The sequence below is a fragment of the Hylobates moloch genome, unplaced genomic scaffold (genome assembly GCF_009828535.3).
Source record: "Hylobates moloch isolate HMO894 unplaced genomic scaffold, HMol_V3 SCAFFOLD_1, whole genome shotgun sequence".
NCBI classification, from domain to species: domain Eukaryota; kingdom Metazoa; phylum Chordata; class Mammalia; order Primates; family Hylobatidae; genus Hylobates; species Hylobates moloch.
In genome coordinates, this window is record NW_026652276.1 from 161180625 (window position 1) to 161205872 (window position 25248).

Sequence of the window (25248 nt, forward strand, 5' to 3'; positions counted from 1 at the left end):
TCTTGAACTTCTGAGCTCAAGCAATCTACCCTGCTTGCCTCTCAAAGTGCTGGAATTCTAAGCGTGAGCCACTGTTCCTGGTCTGAAAAAAGCGTTATTTCTTATGGGGGAAAAAATGGCCCCCTACTTCCCAAAGAACTGAAGAGCTCTAAGGTAATGACAATTTTTATCTAGAAAATAGAAATGTTGAATAAACTAGAGGAAAATGACAAATTTGGCATTGGCTCAGATATGCAACTCAAGAGATTCCACCATCTGCTCAGTACAGACACAAGAAAAAGCGATTCTGGACTCAGTTTCAGCTGGTACTCCAATCAACAGAAAAGCTACCCACTGAATGGAAGAGAAAAATTCTACCACTAAAGTTGTAAAGTTAATTAATTGGAGACATGAATCTTTCTGTAGGTAAAATGACGTGCTTAGGAAACATGATTCAAGAGGAAGCCAGTTCCATATTAAAAAGAAATAGTTGATCTAATAAACTGATGAGGAGGCACACATTTCTGCTTCTCTGAAGAAAAGTTAACTACATTTGAGTTTTACCAAGTTACTGCCTGATATGCTTTAGTGTATGAAAGAACAAGATATTGAAAACTGGTCAAATTTTGTGGGTAGAGAATACCAATACAGTGGAATGACTACTGATCTTAGCTTTACTCTCAACAAGGATTGGCTCAAGAATTTTAGATTCTTTGCATAATTCAAAAGTAATCAGAAGTGCCATCGGCTAACTTCACTGCCTTGAAGAAATGCATAGAAAAAAAGTTCTAGGTCAGAACAAGCGTTCATTGCAGCTGAAGCCAGCTTATATGGAATGAAAATGCCTTCCTAGATTATATTTCCAAGAAGAAGAATCTGGTATCTGGGTTCAAGGCAGCTAGGGAAAAACTGACTCCTGTCCACTTTGTGGCAATGGACAAACTCTGTACTTAAAACCTGGCTTGTTTTAGCATTCTGTGTACCTTTGGGTGTTAGGAAAAAACTACTATGCATATCTTATTCATGGCCAAGCTGTCCAGTTCAAAATGGCTTGTTTTGTTTTTTTCTTTTCTCTTTTTTGATACAGGATCTCACTCTGTCACCCAGGCTGGAGTGCAGTAGCTCCATCATGGCTCTCTGCAGCCTTGACCTCCCGGGCTCGATTGATCCTCCCATGTCAGCCTCCTGAGTAGCTGGGACTACAGGCGTGTGCCACTGTGTCTAGCTAATTTCTTCTTATTATTATTATTTTGTAGAGACAGAGTTCACCGTGTTCACAAGGCTGGTCTCAAACTCCTGGGCTCAAGCAATGCACTTGCCTTGGCCTCCCAAAGTGCTGGGATTACTGGCATGAGGCATCACATCCAGCCTAAAATAGTTTTTAAACGGCTCTAGCAAGTAATGACAAGTGGGACGATTGCTGTAATCTTTTACCCATCTACATGGGGGAATCAAATTGAGGACCCAGCACAGCAAGCATATATAAAAAGGAAAGGCCGGGCATGGTGGCTCACGCCTGTAATCCCAGCACTTTGGGAGGCCAAAGCGGGTGGATCAGGAGGTCAGGAGACTGAGACCATCCTGGCTAACACGGTGAAACCCCATCTCTACTAAAAATACAAAAACTTAGCCAGGCGTTGTGGCACACGCCTGTAGTTCCAGCTACTCGGGAGGCTGAGGCAGGAGAATCGCTTGAACCCAGGAGGCAGAGGTTGTGGTGAGCCAAGATCGCGCCACTGCACTCCAGCCTGGGTGACAGAGTGAGACTCTGTCTCAAAAAATTAAAAAAAAGGAAAAATGAGCATAGTTATTGCATAGGAGCACAGGATCCCAACATAAAACCTGAACAAAGTATCCTTCCCCCCTGTTCTCTCAATTCTTCCCACAGAGCAAGGTGGTTTCTCAGTCAAATGGATGTGGCTGAGAACAACTATGGTTTTAATGCCTGGCTTTGGACCATGAGGTGAGTATATTGTAACCCCATGAAGGTGCAGTCTAGGAAAATCTAAAGGGATTAGATTGGTAGCCTTAGTGTCACCTAAGAAGAAGGTGCTGACCTCAGCAGCAGTTCCACCTCTGAGCAGAAAGATACCTTTCCTTCCCCTGTATTTCTGCCTTAGACACAGAGCCTACTCCTCACCAACTCATTCCCACACTTCCCGGGTTGTTATATCAAAATCAGAAACTTGCTTTCCATTGATCTGTTAATCCTTGGGCCTCTGCTTCTTTGAGCAGATCTTAATTATTGGTGCAACTGCTTTGTCTTCTTTGAGGAAACAGTTTAACTGTGAAACACAAACATTCATGCGATCAAGTTGTGCTGACTATGACAATATCTTGGCGCCCACAGTCCATAAGCATCTTTTTACTTGCCCTTCTTTGCTTATCTCCCAAGGTAAGATGACCACAAGCAGATCTTTAGGACATCTTTTCTGTGTCATTAAAAAGCTGGAGATGTGACACCATTCATTTTGGGCTTGTTTCATAAGTGCCTTGTGGCAGAAGTGGAGAAATAGCTTCCGTTGCAGAATCATGAAGTATTAGCTAATCATAGACTTTATTCCATTTTACAGGGAAAATATTTTTACAGCAGAATTTACAAATTTGGAGATTCATTAAGGGGACATTGTTATATGTCCCTTGCAAATGTCAAGGCTCTCCTGATTCTGGAAATTATATATCTGTCTTTACTGCTAAACTTGTACTGTTCAATATGGTATCCACTAACCCCATGTGGCTCTTGAGTACTTAATATGGCTAGTGTGAATTGAGATTTGCTGAAAGTATAAGATACTGTATTTTAAACTTGGTATGAAAATATTAGTGCAAAATGTGTAACTCATTTTTATATTGGTTATATGTTGAAATAGTAATTTAGATATATTGGGTTAAAATATATAAACATTAATTTCACTGTTTTTAAATTTTTTTTAACATGGCTATTAGAACATTTAAACTCATAGTATATTTCTTTTTTAATTATTTTTATACTTTAAGTTCTAGGGTACATGAGCACAACGTGCAGGCAGGCTCATTACATAAGTATACATGTGCCATGCTGGCCCGCTGTACCCATCAACCCATCATTTACATTAGGTATTTCTCCCAATGTTATCCCTGCCCCCCAGCCCCCCACCCCACAACAGGCCCCAGTGTGTGATGTTTCTACCCAGTGACCAAGTGTTCTCATTGTTCAATTCCCACCTGTGAGTGAGAACATGTGGTGTTTGTTTCTGTCCTTGTGATAGTTTGCTCAGAATGATGGTTTCCAGCTTCATCCATGTCCTTGCAAAGGACATGAACTTATCCTTTTTTATGACTGCATAGTATTCCATGGTGTGTATGGGCCACATTTTCTTAATCCACTCTATCATTGATGGACATTTGTGTTGGTTCCAAGTTTTTGCTATTGTGAATAGTGCCTCTATAAACATATGTGTGCATGTGTCTTTATAGTAGCATGATTTATAATCCTTTGGGTATATACCTAGTAATGGGGTCGCTGGGTCAAATGGTATTTCTAGTTGTAGATCCTTGAGGAATCGTCACACTGTCTTCCACAATGGTTGAACTAGTTTACACTTCCACCAACAGTGTAAAAGCATTCCTGTTTCTCCACATCCTCTTCACCATCTGTTGTTTCCTGACTTTTTAATGATCACCGTTCTAACAGGTGTGAGATGGTATCTCATTGAGGTTTTGATTTGCGTTTCTCTGATGACCAATGATGATGAGCATTTTTTCATGTGTCTGTTGGCTGCATAAATGTCTTCTTTTGAGAAGTGTCTGTTCATATCCTTTGCCCACTTTTTGATGGGGTTGTTTGCTTTTTTCTTGTAAATTTGATTATGTTGTCGATTCTCGATATTAGCCCTTTGTCAGATGGGTAGATTGCAAAAGTTTTCTCCCATTGTGTAGGTTGCCTGTTCACTCTGATGGTAGTTTCTTTTGCTGTGCAGAAGCTGTTTAGTTTAATTAGATCCCATTTGTCTATTTTGGCTTTTGTTGCCATTGCTTTTGGTGCTTTAGTCATGAAGTCCTTGCCCATGCCTATGTCCTGAATGGTATTGCCTAGGTTTTCTTCTAGGGTTTTTATGGTTTTAGGTCTAACATATAAGTCTTTAATCCATCTTGAATTAATGTTTGTGTAAGGTGTAAGGAAGGGATCCAGTTTCAGCTTTCTATATATGGCTAGCCAGTTTTCCCAGCACCATTTATTAAGTAGGGAATCCTTTCCCCATTTCTTGTTTTTGTCAGATTTGTCAAAGATCAGATAGCTGTAGATGTGTGGTGTATTTCTGAGTTCTGTGTTCTGTTCCATTGGTCTATATATCTGTTTTGGTATCAGTACCATGCTGTTTTGGTTACTGTAGCCTTGTAGTATAGTTTGAAGTCAGGTAGCATGATGCCACCAGCTTTGTTCTTTTTGCTTAGGATTGACGTGGCGATGTGGGCTCTTTTTTTGGTTCCATATGAACTTTAAAGTAGTTTTTTCTAATTCTGTGAAGAAAGTCATTGGTAGCTTGATGGGGATGGCATTGAATCTATAAATTACCTTGGGCAGTATGGCCATTTTCACGATATTGATTCTTCCTGTCCATGAGCATGGAATCTTCTTACATTTGTTTGTGTCCTCTTTTATTTCGTTGAGCAGTGGTTTGTAGTTCTCCTTGAAGAGGTCCTTCACATCCCTTGTAAGTTGGATTCCTGGGTATTTTATTCTCTTTGAAGCAATTGTGAATGGGAGTTCACTCATGATTTGGCTCTCTGTCTGTCTGTTATTGGTGTATAGGAATGATTGTGATTTTTGCACATTGATTTTGTATCCTGAGACTTTGCTGAAGTTGCTTGTCTGCTTAAGGAGATTTGGGGCTGAGACAATGGGGTTTTCTAAATATACAATCATGTCATCTGCAAACAGGGACAATTTGACTTCCTCTTTTCCTAACTGAATAAAAGCCAAAATTGAATACAGGATCTCAGAGAGATACATTAAGACCTCACTTAATGTCATTGATAAGTTCTTGGAAACTGCACCTTTAGGCAATGAGATGAACCAGGTACCTCAGCTGGAAATGCAGAAATCACCCATCTTCTGCGTCAGTCACGCTGGGAGCTGCAGACTGGAGCTATTCCTATTCGGTCATCTTGGAATGTGCTCATAGTATATTTCTATTGGACTGAGCTGATCTATATTTGAGGCGAGGAAGAGTGACTGGCACATACTCATTTGATGCTCAGTTTATGTCTGATAAACCAAACTGTTGAACTGAAATGAATGGATAACAATTATAATGATTTTTAAAGTAGCAATTTTAATGCTGTGGATTTGGAAAGTGATAGAGCAAAACAAGACAGATTATGTCAGCAAATCTTAAGATGTTTATTAATTGTCTCTGGTATATAGAGTTAGAACATATATAAAAAGAGATGTTAGCACTGGCTCCAGCTGCCTTCTCATGAGGCGTTCAGATGTACCCTGCAGAGCTGACCTTATTTTGACCACTTATGATTCCTTTGCTCCTGTACCTATAATCCAGTAGTTTGTTCAAGAAAGACCAATTTCTGAAAGTATTTTCCCTGTGTGCCATTTACCTGTGATTCTCATATTTTAATGTGCTTAAGAATCAATTGCAAAGCCTATTATAAAACTAGATTCCCAGAATCATTCTCAGAGATTCTATTTCACTAGGAAAGGAGTGGGGTCTAGGATTCTGTATATTAGTACCCCAGAAGATTTCAATGCAAATGGCTGGTAAAAAATACCTTGAGGAACACTGCCATATGGTATCATAATCTGGGAATAACCTGGAAATCTAGGTAGAAGGGGCAATTTGCTCAGCAATTTTTGTTAACTGTAACTATAAATAACACATATTATACTATAAGAACTTACACTATGAAGGATTTAAATTAAAAGGCATTTTAATAAGCAAAAATTAATTAAAAAGTCATAGTAAAGGAAACAGTCAACAGAGTGAAAAGCTAACCTACAGAATATGAGAAAATATTTGCAAACCATATATTGGATAAGGGATCAATATCTGGAATATATAGAGAACTCCTGCAACTCAATAACAAAATGACCCAATTTAAAAATGGGCAAAAGACCTGCATAGACATTTCTCCAAAGAAAATATACAAATGGCAAAAAAATTTGAAAAGATGCACAACATCACTAATCAGAGAACTGTAAACCAAAACCATGAGATATCACCTCACAATGCTTAGGATGGCTATTATTTTTAAAAATGGAAACAAGCATTAACAAGGATGTGGAGAAAGTGGAACACTTGCCTACTGTCAGTGGGCTTGAAATGGTGCAGCTGCTGTGGAAAACAATATGCAAGTTCCTCAAAAAATTAAGTAGAGAACTGTATAATCCAGTGGTCCAAATTCTGAGTATTTGTGCAAAAGAATTGAATATAGGATCTCAGAGAGATACATTAAGACCTCACTTAATGTCATTGATAAGTTCTTGGAAACTGCATCTTTAGGCAAAATGACATAAACCATTTTTTTCTTATCAACATTATTATGAAACAGTGTTATTCAGGACCTGGTGTATATCATATAGTTGCAGCTTCCAAGAACCTGTCAGTGACTTTGAGTGAGAACTTAACTGTACACTGTGTTTATTGCAGCATTATTCCCAATAGCCAAGATGTGAAAGCAACCTAAATATCCATTGACACATGAATGGTTAAAGAAAATGGTATGTATGTGTGTGTCTTCAACATTGCATATATACAATGCAATATTATTCAGCCTTAAAAAGGAAGTCCTGTCATATACTACAACACAGATGAACCTTAAATGCATTATGCTAAGTGAAATAAGCCAATCACAAGAACACAAATACTGAGTGTTTGCATTTTTAGGAGGTATCTAAAGTAGTCAAATTCATAGAATCAGAAACTAGAATAGTGGTTGCTGGGGGCTGCGGGAGGGGAAAATGGGGAGTTGTTCAATGGATGTAGAACTTCCATCATGCAAGATGAAAAAGTTCCAGAGATCTGTTGTACAACAATGTGTATATTGTTAGCACTGCTACACTGTACACTTTTAAATTGTTAAAAGAATAAACTTTTTACCATAATAAAAATATAAATCAAAAAGTACCAACTATCCTAATAGTTCATGGTGACATTAAACTCAAGAATATGATAATTCCATTTCCTGTGAACACTCTCTTTTTATGAAACATTTTTTTGGAAATTTCAAGCTAACTGAAGCAAATGTGTACTTACAGTGAAGCTGTGTGGGTGGTGAGAGGACTGGGTGTCGGTAGCCTCTCCCTGATGCACTGAGTGGAGGGCAGAGCTTACTTACTTACCCTGAATATCATTCCCAGTAGCAGCTTGTCCAGATACTTGGATACTCTCCACAAGGAAGAGAGATGTTCACTACAGGATGCTGTCATTTCAGAGGCATCTGACACTCTGAAAATTCTCTTCTTCCTCTCTCTTGTCCGCATACCTGAAGCGCGGGATTTGTACACCTTGATTTTGTTCCCTTGAAATGTTTTTAAATAGCCTAGGAAATCTTTAATCATTTTAGGAGTACTGGTTGCCAGGATCCTTTCTGAGACCAAAGGAGAATGATTGGATTGATTTTGTGAAGCAGTCTGGGCATTCATATGCTGTGAGCACTCACTCTGGCAGCCAGAGGTTTTGTCTCTGGCCAGTGACCATTCGTTTGAGTAGTGAGCTTTCTGTTCTTTCCAGTAACTGCTAGGCAAGTGGGCTAATGTGGCTGGGCTGGTGGGCCCTGCCCCTGGGGTGGGCTAGCTTCCATGAGTGGAGCAAATGGAGTAAGGGCAGAGACATTGACTCCAGTATTTACTAACAAGATAAATATACAAGGCTAGGCTGGTAGATACATATTTTCCTCCTTTGTACCCTTCTTGCTATCTTATTCAAGCATATCAACTCTTTTTTGGTTTTTATTTGGGGTTTTAAAAGTTTTGTTCTATTTTTGTTTTTGTTTTTGCAATGTGCTGGTTTGTTTCTTTAAAAACGTTGATTATAAAATATTTCAAATCTATAAGGAGGCATACAGATGCAATATACTCATCATCTAGCTTAACAAAGAGAACATTATGTGTGCACTTGAAGCTGCTGTATATCTCTCTCAAATCACATCCCACACCATCTCCTGCCGTGGTCTGCTGTCTGGAACTTAGTGTTCATCATTCCTAAGCAATTCTTTATACCTTCACCATATAATATTATATACCTCAACAACATATAGTATTGTTTTACATATTTTTAAGCTTTATATAAATGGTATTATATTTTATGTAGTCTTCTGCAACCTGCTTTTTCATTCAACCTGCCTGTTTACTTTTTAAACTTTATTTGGGATATTTCTTCCAGTGTTACTTAGCTATATTGTTGTCATCACCAGTGTGCAGCATTACTGTGTAATAGTGTTAGGCCATAAAATACAGCTAGAAATGGCTTAGATTGAAGCCTTTTATGTGTGTCACATTAATATGTAACTATAATATAGTGTGTAACTGTTAAACATATTTGTTTTATTTCAGGTTATAATATAACTTATCCTCTCATGCTTTTTTCCTGCCCCTTCTCCCCAAATCATCAACAATAGAAGAAGAAAACATGTCAGGACACAAATGGTAAGTAATTTGTCATCTTTTCTAAATTGGGAAAGTAGAAAGCGTATAGCATATGCTCAATAAACATCTATTGAATGGAAAAACAGGAGATACATTGGCAGTAAGTATCATGTTAGCCCTCACCAATGCTGAGCCAAATTCAATATCTCTGTTAAATATGGTGTGAAAACGAAGTAACAAAAATATTGTAAATTCTTATCTAATGTGCATTCTCTAAGAAATTCATTTATGTGTAACTTTTCTCTTGGGAATCTAATGATAGTTTTTCTTACCACCATTTTGTCTAATGTAATGAGTTGATGCATTTTTATTACTATCTTATTTATAACTTCTAACATTAGAGTTACAAGGGAATTTTATGTTAGGGTAGCTATAAAATAAAGAATGACTCTACAATCACACACTACTCATACTTAATTAATTTATAGTCATGACTTCAACCTTCCTGAACATTCAGGAGCCAATCATTGTCAAAAGTAAATGATGCTGAATAAAGTAGATGTGGTAACCATTTGGCAATGTTAGCGCTGATATTTATGTGCCTATAACATATCTAAGCAGCATGCTAAACCTCTTATAAGGTCCAGAGCTCTTCAAGCAGTGTTTCCAAATTCTTTTGAACCCATGACCCACCAAGCAAGCAGATCTTTGTGAACTTTTATTTTCTTTAATTTGTATCATGAAAAAAATGTGTTACATATTTTTCAAATGCACAATTATAATAAATACACTTTTTTTTTTTTTTTGAGATGGAGTCTCACTCTGTCACCCCAGCTGGAGTGCAGTGGTGCAATCTTGGCTCACTGCAACCTCTGCCTCCCAGGTTCAAGCGATTCTCCCGCTTTAGCCTCCAGAGTAGCTGGGATTACAGGCGTATGCCACCATGCCTGGCTAATTTTTGTATTTTTAGTAGAGACAGGGTTTCACCATGTTGGCCAGGATGGTCTCGATCTCTTGACCTCGTGATCTGCCCACCTCAGCCTCCCAAAGTGCTGGGATTACAGGCATGAGCCACTGCGCCTGGCCAAAGAAGTATATTCTATGTCCCACTCTGAGAATCCCATTCCCCTGAAATAATCAATCTTTGGAGTGTATCCTTCCAACCTTTTAATGTGCATATTCTATAGAGAGATTATTTTTTACATAAGTGTTATACATATTTTATCTTATTTTCTCTGATATGAGCTCATAATATGACTTTTAAATAATGCAGAAAGATATAAAGTAGACCATAAAAGTCTCCCATAATCCTACTTCTCTCTCCAAAGATAACCATTGTTAAGGAAGTCATCAGAAATGCCTTCTGACTTTTTAAGAATAAATGTGTAAACTGAAAATTGTAAATTTAATGAAATTGTAAATGAAGGAAAGTAGGTTTTGAGATACTGGTATTTTGGTATAGTCATATAAACAAACTCACGTTTCAGCACAAGCCTGGCACATTTTGGGTGGTGATGGGATGGGGTAGAGGAAGGTACATCTCCACACAGGAGAGTTGCCTGGGGGGTCAGGGGAGCCTTTGGGGCAGGGACTCTAGGTCAAAGAGGATGTGGACGAAGCAAGGGGAGGGATGGAACTCCATCAGCAAACTTTCCAGCCATATCTGGGATACTCCAATCACTTTTACACAATTCCATTTCATTTTCAATTACTTTTGTTTCTTTTCTCTTTTTTCTTTTCTTTTTTCTTTTTTGAGGGACAGGGTCTCACCCTGTATCCCAGGCTGAAATGCAGTGGTATGATCATGGCTCCCTGCAGCCTCAAACTCCTGGGCTGAACAATCCACCCACTTCAGTCTGCTGAGTAGCTTTGTGTCATAGGCCTGTGCCACCACACCTGGCTAATTTTTTGTAGAGATGGGGTTTTACTATGTTGCCCAAGCTGGTCTCAAACTCCTGGCCTCAAGCAATCCTCCTGCCTGGGCCTCCCAAAGTGCTAAAATTAAAGGCATGAGCCACCACGCCCGGCCAGTTTCTGATTTTTTCTCTGCATACTTTTTGATGTGCTCTTCACTGTGATCCTCCTGAAAAATGGCTTTTCATCTATATTTTAAGCATTTATATTGAAGAGTTTAAAGTTTTGAACATCAGAAGCCTGCAACCAATTTTAAATTTATTTTATTTTTATTTTATTGTGGTAAGAACAGTTAACATGAAGTCAACCCTCTTAAATTTTAGGTGCACAATACAATATTGTTAACAATAGGCACCATGGTGCTGGGCGCGGTGGCTCATGACTGTAATCCTAGCAGTTTGGGAGGCTGATGAGGGCGGATCATCTGAGGTCAGGAGTTAGAGACCAGCCTGGCCAACATAGTGAAACCCTATCTCTGCTAAGAACATACAAAAAGTAGCTGGATGTGGTGGCATGTGCCTGTAATCCCAGCTACTCAGGAGACTGAGGCAGGAGAATCCCTTGAACCTGGAAGGCAGAGGTTGCAGTGAGCCAAGATCACGCCACTGCACTCCAGCCTGGGCAACAAGAGTGAAACTCCGCCTCAAAAAAACAACAACAACAAAAAAAACAAAAAAAAACCCAACAATAGGCACCATGTCACACAGCAGATCTCTAGAACTTATTCATCTTGCATATCTGAAACCTTATGCCCCTTGAATAGTAATTTCTCATTTCTTCCTACCTTCTCGCCACTCGTAACTGCCATTCTACTCTCTGCTTCTGTGAGTTTGACTATTTTAGATTTCTGTGTAACAGATCTTAGGCCTGCTGTTCTTCAGCCTCTTATCTCTGCTTTCCTGCCATCACCTCAGTGTTGGCTGTAGTGTTACAGTGGAGAGAGTGTGTTGGTGTCTGGCTTTATCTCTGACTAAGGTGACTTGGGCCAGTCACCCTGCCTGGCTTGACCTCACTGTCTCCACCTCTAAAAAGGGTGTGCCCAATGTGTTACATCTACATTCTTTTCGAGGGTTAGTTTCTTTATTTCCTGCAAAAGATTCTAAATTTCTCCACTCTGACTTTTAAGGTTTTTGAGTCAGAAAGAGTTGATTAACTTTCTTGGTGTAACACCCATATAAGAAAGTGCTCATACGTTTATCAATGTTGTAAATGCATATTGAAAAGTCATGTTTAAAGAAATCATTTCACACTAAAATATCTTAATCTTTATGAAAGCTGTGAATAAAATAGTTCCTTAAATGTTTTTAGCAGTTATCCCTGGGACTTACAGGATCGATATGCTCAAGATAAGTCAGTTGTAAACAAGATGCAACAGAAGTATTGGGAGACAAAGCAGGCCTTTATTAAAGCCACAGGGAAGAAGGAAGATGAACATGTTGTTGCCTCTGACGCAGACCTGGATGCCAAGCTAGAGGTGAGCTCTTTATTGCTGTCAGCCCCAACACAGCCGCCTTGCTAGGATCAAGGTCCTAGAGTATACTCACCGAGGCAAAGCTAATTGTGCTTTGTATTTGAAAATGAGAAAAATCTAGGATTAGGAAAACTCAATCCTAGCATATTTATTAAAACCTACAAATTCTCACATAACCACCATGCTTCAGTTGCTTTGTATTTCAAGAACATAGTTGCAATGCATTGCCTGTGGTAGATTCTCAATAAGTGTTTGTTGGGAAAAGGAATGCAATCAAAGAGCTGCTGCTAGTCATAGTTGAGGAGTCAGATTTAGAACACTAGAATCTGGCAAATGTTAATTTTTTTAAAAAAAGAACTCAGGTAAAATGTCATGGAAAGTAGAGTCTAATAAGTTTTGTATTGGACCCTGGGAAATTCTGAAATGAATAAGGAGATATTTAGTTAGACTAGTTAACAGTATAGTAAGCTGGATTTAGATATGGTTGATCTAGCATATTAATATAAGAAAGCCCACTAACTAACTCCCTGTCTTGCTGGACATTTCTGCCAATAGTTTAGATTAAAATTTTGAAAGCATACCTATCATTCCTATAAATAACAGGGCACTGAAAGGAATAATATCTTAGATGGTCTGATAAGGATTCAAAATGAACTCAAATTTTAATATATACACAAAGGTTAATGAACTGAACATTTAATGGGACTAAAAAAGCCCAAGATTTCAAAAAGCTTTCCAAGAAGAGTGTCCAGGATGGTGGAAACCATAGTTGTCCTACCTCAGAGAGGGTTAAGGGGAAATGTTAGTTGTCAATTACTTGGGAAGCTCTGTCATGTGAAAAGGGATGAGATTCATTCTAAGCATGTGAGGGTAGACCAGACCCAGGAAGAACTTTGTAATGTTAAGGCTGTCCCGTGAGAACTGGGCTGCCTTTGAGGTTAGGACTATCCTGTGAGATGGATCTGAGCTACTATTCTACCTACTATCTGCTGTAACTTTAGGAGAACTATACCCAATTTCTTATATCCTCGTTTCCTTAATGTATGAAATAGAGATATTAGTACCTACTTATTACAGCTATTATCAAGATTAAAGTAGGTAACAGAGTGATGGCTAAGGTTTATTAGTGTTTATGAATATTACACTAACATGTTTATAAACATAACTAATGTTTAGTAGTAATTAATGCTTATGAGTGTGTTTTATGTCCCAGGAACCATTTAGACTGTGTTCCATATGGTATCTCTAGTACATAGCAAGGCTCCTGACCCACTGGCCCTGCCTCCCCATCCTGCATTTCCTCTCTCCCACATGCTGACTTTGCCCTCACCACCATCCAGCCATGATGGCCTTGTCTTAGTTCTCAGTCCACAACCAGCCAAGTTCACACCCAACAGAGCATTTGCTGGCTTCCACCTGGACACTATTTCCCCACATCTTCCCTTCTCATAATTCAGGTTTCAGCCTAAAGGTCACACTGTTTCAAGTCACTGGCTGTCCACCCCTGCTCCCCACCTACCTCACCCCTGCTCACTGTCTAACACATGACCATGTTTTATTTTATTCATAGTACTCATCTCTCATTGAATTATCTTGGGTGTTCATCTGTTTGCCCACCTTCCCTCCACTATGAGATCAAATCCCATGTTAGCCTATTCACGACGTATCCCCAGCCACACACAGAATACACATTCAGTAAGTACTAACTGAATAAGGTTATGTGTTAGTGCAATTAATATCAATTCTCAGCCCTTTCCTTTTGCAATTGGAAATTTTGAAATAGAAACTGGGTTTGACCAAGGATGTTCTAATGGAGATTTCTGCAATGGAGGAAAGTAGAACCAGGAAGCATCTGTTTTGATTTTTATATTCTAAGTACAGTGTAAATTATTATAAGCATATATGCTTTTTATATCTCATAGTTTTCTTAAGAACCTAGTAAATACATGCATTATTCAAAAGGTAATTTAATATGTTAATTAAAAATATATTAAACATTATATGTAGGCTCTTGCAGCAGTAGTTTGGCTGAACCAAATGTACCTTAATCAAAATAGCTGCTGTGCTAGGTATGTAGCATCCAGAGTACTTAGCTGTGACAAATAATTTAGCACATGATAGAGGTTTCTGTTGCAGAAATGTTAATACTGATGTTGATGTTTACAGAAAGGATGGAGTCCATCCATGAAATATACGAAAATGATGTGAAAACCTCTTTGATGTGTTCATACCTTGAGTTATCCATAGAAGGCTAACTTATAAACCAAGAAGTTTTATTCTTCTGGTATAGAAAACTTGTGTGCCAAGCTATAATAATGATCAGATTCTATTGCAATCTGTTGGAAAGTTAATATAAAAATGTTGCGCTGAGTTTTAATATTTGTCCACATTGCTTGCTAATGAAATCCTTTTCTGAAAAACAGCTCTTTAGTACAGTAACAGACGAAAGTAATCTCTGCTGACAGAAGTCTTCTTGCCAGAGTCACTCTGCCACAGCAGAGTGGATGGATTAAATGATGGAAATGTTTCTTATCTTGCCTTGGGCATGATTATGTTAGTATATATAATTGTCATAACTCACAGATCTGAACACTCCAGAGCTGTGCACTTTAGTGCTTTTAATTTATACCTCAATTTTTAAAAAGTGAACAGTAACAACAGAACAACTCCTAAACATACTTTTCGAACATCCTTGCTCCTATATTCAGGAAATACTATGTGTTAGTGGGTTTTGATGCAGAATACTGACATAAAACACTTGCTAAGGGACAGATTCAGACTGCTGATTTTCTGTTTTGTTTTATGGTGCTCTACTAAACAGGTGGAAGATGCAATTTACTGAAATGAGAATTAGCAAATTTATATTCTTTATAACCAAGTTTTATATTAAGCATTCCTAGAAATGTTTTAATATTTTAAGTATATATGCATGCATCTGTTCTTATTAATTTAGTCATATTTATAATGAAACAGATCATCTGTGTTCACTCAAATGTAGAAGTGCTTTATGGTACTAGTATATAATTTCTGCACCACTGTGGCCAGTGAACTAGGAGAGAGAAAGAGGGAAGACCTTGCCCTGCCTTACTGAGTGGCTGTACAGACGCAGGATGTTTATCTGCCAGGTTTTCTCGTTGACACCATATCTGGTCCCTAAGTTAGTGGGCAAAGGGTGGAGAAAGTGTGAAGTCTGTTCTGTCTTTTCTTGAGCTATCTCAGTTTCTGAAACAAAGGCTGGAACCACCATGCATTGAAATCAAGTTAGTTCTTCTCAGCACAGCCCCATCTGCCTTTCCCCCAGTTTCCTCTAGTATGGCCACAGCATGGCATTATATTTTCTCTCTGTATGTTTTATGAAATTGTTGGGAAAATAAGGAGTGATGGGGACTGCTTGCCCAACATCATTTTATCAGATGTTTTCTAAATAGACAGGACATCCAGCTGATTGATTTTGTTTGCTTTATCCAGTTGTTTAAGCATGCTATAAAATACATTAGGATCACAAAATAAGTTAACGTCATCTTTTAAATATGCTTAATTGACAGATCCCCCATTTAAAAAAAAAAACACAGCAAGTGGTGAAAGGAATAAATTTGATTATGAATGAATATTGGGTCTCTGGTTTACCAAGTCCTCTAACTGGGCCGTTCACTTAGGATTTCTGTTTTTTGTTTTTCAGCTATTATTTCAGTAGACTGGAAGAAATAACTGTTCTGCAGATCTTAATTTAGGCCACAGAGATGATGAATTCCAATAAATATAGAATAATAGGAGATATTTAAAGGCTTTGGTCACAGTTTCTGTATAGTGCACCACATAACACTAAGCATACTTAGACATGTGGTCTTGTTTTTGGCAAATTGAACGCTCTGGTTGTGTTCAATGTAATTATTTTTTATCTCACCACTGTCTGTTTTATTTTGCATTTTGTTTGTGTTTTTATTACAGCTGTTTCATTCAATTCAGAGAACCTGTCTGGACTTATCGAAAGCAATTGTACTCTATCAGAAGAGGATATGTTGTAAGTATGACATCAGTATGAATATTGATCAAATAGTAAGAACTAGCAGGGTATTTTGTCTTGATACATCATTTCACATGCTTAGGAAACTAAGAGTATTTGTCTGTGTCTTTAGGCGCTGGGAGGAGAATCTCTAATAATTTTACCAATAATATACATAGCTTATTTATCTTTCAAAGCAAGTACCATATTAGGAGAATTCTGTTTGGATCTCCCATGGATATGGACATGCCATTTATTTTCCCAATTATAAAAGAGTTTTCTCAGTTTGTATCTCGGGCTTTTTACCTTCAGGTTTTTTTTATGTGATTATCTTCACTCTCTGATATCCAGTTTTGTTCCTTTTAAGATAACAGACAGAAGGCACATACAGTTAATTTGTTGATGACATTTTGTTGACAACATTTCTTCATGAATGTTTTTTGCATTGGATATTAGGTTCCTACAGAACGATATTTTCATATAGTCACACTGTCTTAAAAGCATTAACAACAAAGTTATCTCTGAAATACTAAATATCAATTATGTGTTAGTACATTTTTAAGGTTCCATTTGTAGGTCATTTTAATAATATAATTTCTATATTTTCGAGACTAGACTATGGGAAGTCTTTCTGTTGCTGACTGCTGCCAAACCCCTTTTCAGTAATCACAAATTAATAATTGGTCATTTTTCTACATCAGTAATATTTTATTAAGACAATCATTTTGGTAGGCTGGGTGCATTGTCTGACGTCTGTAATCCCAGCATTTTAGGAGGCCAAGGCAGGAGGATCACTTGAAGCCAGGAGTTTGAGACCAGCCTGGGCAACAAAGTGAGACCCCCATCTCTATAAAAAAAAAAAACCTAAAAATTATCTGGGTACCGTGCATGTGCAGTCCCAGCTGCTCAGGAGGCTGAGACAGGAGGATCACAGTGACCTATAACGAGCCATTGTGCTCCAGCCTGAGCGACAGAAGGTGACTATCTCTTAGAAAAAAAAAGAAAACTACTTCAGGAAAGTCCAAAATCATTATATGTAGAGGCAGTATTTTATAAATTATCGATGTTAATATTTCCTAAGTGTTTGAGGTAAGACTTCTCCAGGGTTCCACCTCCAGGTCTTGATCTGTGAGGAAATTAAGACACATGACCGCCGCTCCCCCATTTATCATCCCCACATCCAGTCAGTCTCAAATGCTGGTGTTTTGCCTCCTAAATAGCTCGCAGATTCTCCTTCCTCTCTCCGTCTTCTCTGCCACTACCTTGGTTCAGGCCACCACCATTAGTCTCTTACTTGGTTTACTAACCATTTTCCTCACTGATCTTGCCTCCACCTCTGCTTTCTCTAGCCTATTGTCTGCACAGCTATCAATCAAAGTACACTTTTAAACCCGATCAGATTCTTCCTTGGCTTAAACCTTGTATTCTGGAAACTATTGGTCAAACTTCTTCTTACTATACCCACCATCCCCCTAGTACTCACCATGAAATTAATCATTTTCATTTTTATTGTAGAAAACAAAATAATTTAGAAAATTGTAACTTTATTTTTTTAAGTAAGTCACATGAAGTTGGTGTGTCCACTTTTCATTAAACAATATATATTGTAACAAGAGAAGAAAAGAAGGATGCTTGCATATTTCCTGTAAATAGTGATTCTCTAAACAGAAATTATGCTTTCCACCTATATTAGTTTCTAAAAGAATATAGAGGAAAAACTTCCCCCAAACCGCCTCAGATTAGTTAATAGAATTATAACTGAACACCATCAAGGCTCATAATTATCTTGTAATATAAAGGGTTAGAATAATGTCCCCACCCTTGAAGTAGTCACCTGGTTGTGCCAGCAGAGCTGGCTGTGGATGGTGGGTAAGCCCTTTTATGTCTACCTGCTAAGCTCATATGAGCCATGCCATCTCAGTAGAGACAGGAAGGAGGAGTTCTGCCCTGTGTGGACCTGAAAGAGATCCCAACTTTGATGGAAGACTAAAAATAGTGTGGTTAATTTGAGGATGTTGCTATGTAGCTGTCAAGGAAACAAAAATAAGGAAAATCTGTGAACTAATATGGAGTGATTTTGAGGATATGCTTTTAAGTGAAAGAAGCAAAACATAAAAGCATATCTATAGTATGCTATCCTTCATGCAAGCAAGAAGGTGATATAAAATATAAATGTAAAAAAAGGTAATATACATAGAGTGTGTGTATTACCATTTTTCTATATTACATCACATTTTACCATCTATATCTATATCTATATCTATATCTAGAGAGCAGGCCTGCTCATTATGCAAAGGAAATTTAGGAAGGATAAACCAGAAACGAAAGAGACTGGATACCAGTGGTGGATGAGGATGGGGGAAGGGTTGGAGAGGAGGGAATGAGAATGGAGGAGCAAAGGTGAAGAGGGAGCTATGAGATACCTTCCCATAGCTCTGATTCATAGTAACATTTCATAGACTCAAAAAATACTTAAACCCAGGCAGATGTGGGAAAATCTAAAATGGAATACAGACAGTAACAAATGAACCTGATTGCATTATAAATGAATAACATTGTCACAGTGATCAGAATCGAGTAAAAAAAGAACTAACCTCAGTAGTTTTGGAACATAATTATTTTTAACTAGATGCTGAGGCTAAACACAAAAAGAATTACACATGGAAGCCGTACTCTCATTGGTAAATTTGTTTCTTATAGGAATATGGGTTAGCAATGCTGAAACTACATTATGCAAATATTGAAGTTGAATAGATAAGATATTGTAGATGATGAGAGCCAGATTTCTCACTCTCTACGTTAGAAAGAAGTTACAGATAAAGAAAAGGAGAAGCTAGAAGGAACACTGTGGTGTTGCACTGGCATCAAAGGTGCCACTATGAAGCCATTGTTTTTCATATCTATACAGATAGATACATACAGAAATAAATGCAGATGAGGGTGTATGCATGGGTTAGTGTACATTCATATATTTCCTGCTTCTGTGAGCTGACATGACCTAGAAGCACTAACACCCCATAGCAGTGAGTACATCTGACACCCAGATCTTGCTTTCTAAATACCTTTCCCCAGTAAAAGAAATGCTCCTTGGAGAAGTGGTTGATTCTAGGATTGGGGCAGGGAAAATCCAAGATGCATCTGTATTATTTGTAGCACTAGAACATAAGGAAGTGCTTGAAAAAGGATATGTTGAAAGGACACAGGAGCAAACCTGTGATCAAAGCTGGCACAATTTGAGCAACAAACTAAATAATGACAGTATTGAATTATAACCAATAGAATAAAATTAATTTTCCTTAAATCTATATGAAGAGAGAGAGATAAATGGTGGAGAAGGGACAGCCTTTTCTCATAAAATAATTTCAGTTAATTAATAGAAAGAATGAGGGAACTACAAAATCACCATTAGGCAAACACCACAGTGAGAATTGTGACAGGTGAGATTCACTGAAGAGTGTTAGAATTAGTGAGTGAAAGTTTGAGGAGAAAATGGACATTTGCATCATCTCATGTATATTCCCCCCAAGATTTTTAATGATTACAAAAGGAAAAAAAAACATTCTTAACTTTGCAGTGAAGAAACCCAGCAGATACCTCCTTAACCAAGTGGTTGAGCTTGACATCACGAGTGATGAGGAACACTGATGTCATGTAACCTCTGATGCTGTGCACTAAGAAAGACACTTCGCCATTGTGTATCCTTCCCAAATATCTGTAACCACAGTCTAATTCTGAGAAATCAGACAAACCCAAACTGAGGCACATTCTACAAAATATCTGACCAGTACTCTTAAAATCTGTCAAAGTCATGAAAGATAAAGACTAAGGAATGGTCACAGACTTAAGGAGACTAAGGAAACTCAATATTTTGGTGCCAGGGGAGACCCTAGATTGGATGCTGTAACAGAAGAAGAATGTCAGTGGAAAAACTGGTAAAATTCAAATAAGGGCTGTAGGTTAGTTGATAGTATTATACCAGTGTTAATTTCCTAATGTTGATTATTGTACCATGATTATGTAAAACGTAAATATAAGGGGATGCTAGGGAAAAGTAAGTACTAGGGGATGTTAGGGAAAGGTATACAGGAACTCTGTATACTGTTTGTAATTTTTCTGTAAGTCTATCGTTATTTCAAAATAAAAGTTTAATACATGTAAATTGGATCACATTGCTCCCCTACTTTTAAAAGCCTCCAATAATACATAAAATGGAATCCGACTCCCATTCTTATACATAGGACATGATCTGGCCCCAGTTCACCTCTTCAGCCACCTTTTCCCTTGTCCACCAAACTCCCGAGGCCTTTTGCACTGGATGTTCTGCTGCCTGGAAGGTCCCTGCTCTCATAGTGCCAAGACTATTGTCATTCAGAACTCAGCCTAATGATCAGCTGCTCAGAGACGCCTTCCCTGATTACCTTGTCTAAGGCAGCTGCGGACCACTCACTCTTACTCCCCATCTCTCATTGCGCTACCTGGTATTTTTCTTTTTTGTGTTTCGTGTTTGTGATTATGTTTTATTTTCTATCTCCTGCTGCTTGAATATAAGCTCTGTAAGTGTGGGGAACTCCTTTATCCTCTTCATCACTGTATTCCAGTGGCAAGAACTGTGCCTCATATGTGTTGGATCATCCATAAATCTGTGCTGAGTGAGTTAATGCTGTCAAGCTAATTAATTTCATAGTTCCATAGTTGCCTTGTTTTTAAGGGCACATCTGGAAACCTAATTAGCAAGTAAATATAAAAATGTTTTTGTCTCTGAATTCTCAAGTCCCAGATAATTGAAACCTTATTAATAGGACATTTTGAGTTATCTTTTTTATTTTTGCTTTCTTCTTATAATAGAGACAGGGGTTCTTGCTATGTTGCACAGGCTGGTCTTGAACTCCTAGTATCAAGCAATCCTGCCTCTACCTCCCAAAAGTGCTGGGACTGCAGGTGTGAACCACCACACTCAGCCCTTTTGCATTACCTAATACCTATGTTATACCTGAATTTTGAACTTCTGTAAGTTAATTTCAGTATTTGAATTTTTAAAATTAAAGAATGACCATCCCTTCTCAGATAATCTAACCTTGATCCTGATGGAGCTCACACTTCTTTCCACTGCCCTCTGAGTAAGTATTGCCAAGTAATCAGAGTCAGCACCTAAAATGAAACCTGTTTGCTGCCCCAAGTTAATCCCCAAGTGCCTAAAATGACCCAAAATTATTTTTAAATGTTTCAGCCTACTTAGGTTTATTTAGGAAAGCGTACATTTTGCCAACCATGTAATCATTCAGGTACCACGAATTGGTTTCTTCCTAGCCTTAAGCTAAATGCATTCATTTGTATGTGACTTGAGACTTCAAGGTAAAAAGGGTGACAGTAGCCTCATGCTATTAAGAACAAAAATGAGAAATTGCTCTCCATAGGGAAAGATTCATTGTGGAATTGAGTGAGGCACATATTAGCCAGTGGGGAGGAGAAGGAATGGAAGGTATTAAAAAACAAAAAACCTTCTTATAATTATAGGAATTTTAAAAAGCTACATAGAACCATGGCATGAGTATTAAAAGGCAATAAGTATTTAAACTGAAATAAAGGATAACAAGGCAAAATTGTAGTTAATTCAATTCACAAGCATTTAATCAGCACCATGAATTTAAGACTTTATGCTCAGCCTGGGGAATACAAAGTTTGGGTGAGATCCCTGTCTTGGAAAGCTTAGAGCCCCCTGGGAAAGAGAGACACATGCCCAGTCACACAAGGTGAGTGCTAAGTCAGGTGCCCAGAGAGCACTGCTGTCCGGAGAAATAGGGATCAATTGCTTCACAGAGAAAGGAAACTGCGAGCAGGCCTTTGATTGTGAACTTGATTTTTGAGAGACAGAAGAGAAGCAGGGTCATCATTTATCTCTCAGGAAAAATGGATTCTAAAAGCCTCTTCTTGACTGGGCCTTCCCAAGGGAATGTTTAGAGTGAAACTATAGTCACAAATTAATAAGGTAGCAGTATCGAGTTTAGCCTTCACCTTTGGATTTGTGGTTCCTGCCTAATGTTCTGCAATTATTGTTGGTGAGATTATGTCAGGAATGGGGGTGCATTCTTAAAGAAAAGTGACTGGATTGTGAAAACTGACAAGAATCCTAGTAGCATTTAGAAAGCAGTTTTAGAGACACATGGTGTGTAAATACATCAATACAGGAATAGGAAATAAAAGTAGTGTTCAAAGTATGTTGATAGTAAATGCTGTGTTTAGGGGGAAAGCACATCCTAGGAAGCTAAGTGTCACTGTGGTGCCTGTGGCTTGGCTGCTGGTGTGTGTTCAGGACCCCCACTGTACCATTGTGTGGGTATGCTGTATTTTATTAAACTAGTTCCTAGAATAAGGAGAGTGTTTTATTGTTATAAATAATGATGCTATGATTGTTTTTGCATTTACATCTTTGTGCCCATTTTGCTACTTCCTTAGGAAGTACTCCTAACAGTAGACGTGCAGAGTCCAAAGATGCATGCAATTCTATGACTTTTTAAATGTTTACTGTCAAATCAATCTGCAGAAAGCTTGCACCAAATCACTTACCCACCAATAATACCATCTGAGGTTGTCTTTAAAAATAAGGCCAAGATTAGGCATCACCAATTCAGATTTGGTTCCAGCTCTGTATTTTTAAAACCCACTGTCATCAACCTGATGACCTCCCCACCCTCAGTCCCTACCCCCACTTCCAACCAAAAACCTGTGTCACGGCTGAGGTATTTGAATTGCTTTACAATGGAATAGAATGTAACTCAAAAAGCAGAGATCAAAAGTCAGCAGGAGAGAATAATGGGAGGCAGCTAGCACTGCATCCTAGGCAGCCACAAAAGATTCCCACAGTCATACTTGACAAACCCAACTCCTTTATTTCAGCTCGAAGCCGCACATTATGGGCTTGCTTTTCAGTACAGAGGTCATTTTCTGGTTCTGATTACAGGGCACCAAACTCACTGACAGATGTATTCAAGTGAATTTGATCTCTCGTATTGTAAATGGAAGAACAGCATGAAAGTTAAATGGGGGGTAGGGGGAGCTTACCTTGTAGCCTGCCACTTGGATTTAATTTCATCTCGTCTTCGCCTCTGGAAGAGAGAGGACCTTGTGATTTGTCTTTCTTGTTCCCTTTGTAATCAAAATGCTCATTGTTCATGGCTCCTTTTGGTCTTTTCTTCATCAGTCTTGTCTCAAGAAGAAAACGAACTGGGAAAATTTCTTCGATCCCAAGGCTTCCAAGATAAAACCAGAGCAGGAAAGATGATGCAAGCGACAGGAAAGGCCCTCTGCTTTTCTTCCCAGCAAAGGTGTGTGGCCTTCAGTGGGGCTCTATTTGAGGGGATTTGAGGAGACTGGGACCCACCTACTCACGAAAGGGAATCTCACAGTGTTCTTTAGAAGGATTTTGCCGGAGGCTGAGGAGCTGCTCTGTACTCACTAGTTAGGCAGTTTGTACTTAACTCTCTAATTAAGATTAACACATAGGATTTTTTTTTCCTCCCTGTTAATTAAAAAAAATTTTTTTTTCATTTTTCTTTTGGTCTATAGGGGCATTATATATGTCAATCACTATGAGTGCTGTCCTAGGCTTATGTTTGACCTTCAGTGTTGCTTGTAGCAATCAGTCTGGTCCCCTTCCCGCAGCTGATTAAAGCAGGAGCCTAATGAGACCAGGTTGAAGGGTTCCCTCTCTGCTCTCTGTGGACCAATTAACTTCAGAGAGGTGCTGTTCTCATGCCCAGGTCCACACTGCTCAGACCCCGGACCATAACCTGGGAGTGTATTAGAAATGCAGAATCTAGGCCCTACCCCAGACATGCAGGATCCACATCCACATTTTAACTAGACCCCCTGTTATTTTGATGTAAATTCAAGTTTGAGAAGCTCTGGTACAGGGAAAATTGTGGTAGATGAGTGGCATTTTTTTTTTTTTAACACAACCACGACTCATTTTTATGGTGAATGTTAAATAAGCAGGAGCCCCTGCACACAGTCATTCTCTGCGCCTGAGAAAAGTGACACTCCTCCTCACTCCCTTCTCTCCCAGTAACTAACAGACCCCCAAAATGTCACCCACTAATAGTAGGCAGAATATAGGTAGTTCCCACAAATATTCAAGCTATAGAAATTTCACTTACTCAAATTGTCCAACATTTTCTCCTGTTAATGTCTCCTTGATGCTTTCCCTCCGTGTGGGCCAAGAGCAGGCCAACAGCATGGTACGTGGTTGTTCCTATGAAAACCAAGAAAGATGGAGTAGAAAAAAAGAGACCTACTGTGTTTTTCAGTGGTGTCTTCTCCTGGGCATTTTGGTTCTTCCTGATGGCATTTGGACCCTGACTTTGTGGGCAATGCCAACTTTTATGCTTGAATGAAACCATTTCTAGTAGTTCTCCACACATTTCCCAAGAAAGGTATTTGTTTATCATCTTAAATCTTACCATTTAGTATTATTTATAATTTTTCTATGTAAAAATACATACTCATTCTGGAAAAATTTTAAAACAGAGACAAACCAAAAAGTGAAAATTAAAAAGCAACTAAAATTTTTACTAATAGAGGTGATCTACTTTTAACCCCTTACTAGATACTTTCTGTGCATATAGGACCTTTTCCAACCTTGCAAGAATAATTGATTACTAAAAAAAATTTCATAGAGTAAGTTGTCATATGTTAAACATATAATTATTACTAAATTCTTGGGCAAAGGAAGAGAAAAAAAGAATCTAGAAATGAATAGAATAGTTAGGGAGATAGCTGAGGACTCTTGATCTCTTTAAATAGAAGTCATCAGTTACACAAACCTTCACACCAGTGTTTGTTTTACAGACTTATTTGGTAGTCATTGCTACAACCATATATTCTATTTGATGAAAGGTGAATATTAAACCAACAGGAATAACAAGCTTACTTTATGGCACAACAACGTCTTCGCAGATAATCTGCAACATCTAGGTAGGACAATGTGAGCAGGCTATTCTTATACAAGTACTCAATATTTAAAAACAATACTTTACAGACAAGAAGAAAACTAGGGGAAATAATAAAAGGAAATTTTTTCTTAAATAGTTCGTTGCACCATTTGCAATCTTACCATGCTACACACATGTAAGGCATTGCAGCCGTTGATGGAATTTCCAAAAGCTGACTTCAGTTCACTGACACCATTGTTCCCTTTAGCTAAATAAGTTTGCATTTAAATTGAAATTTAAATATTCATTTTTTGGCACCTGTGCCCTGAAACTTCATGAAGAAGAGTATATTTTAAGAGTATAATTCATCTGA

At 38.2% G+C, this 25248-nt stretch overlaps 1 protein-coding gene across 17 annotated transcripts in view; it reads left to right on the forward strand.

Moving 5' to 3' along the window:
* ICA1 (islet cell autoantigen 1) overlaps positions 1-25248 on the forward strand; it is a 151422-nt gene that overhangs the window by 14040 nt on the left and 112134 nt on the right. For 8 of the 17 annotated variants that reach the window (XR_009215718.1, XR_009215724.1, XR_009215723.1 and 5 more), the window contains exons 2-5: positions 8593-8620; positions 11783-11948; positions 15894-15966; positions 23147-23270. Coding sequence is in view for 14 of the 17 variants with exons in the window: in XM_058446910.1 (XP_058302893.1) it covers positions 8604-8620; positions 11783-11948; positions 15894-15966; positions 23147-23270 (380 nt within the window). In the remaining 3 variants the exon portion in view is untranslated. Of the gene's footprint in view, positions 1-1867; positions 1943-8527; positions 8621-11782; positions 11949-15893; positions 15967-23146; positions 23271-25248 lie in introns of those variants that run through there. The other 9 variants (XM_058446918.1, XM_032760655.2, XM_058446928.1 and 6 more) reach the window with 5 other exon arrangements.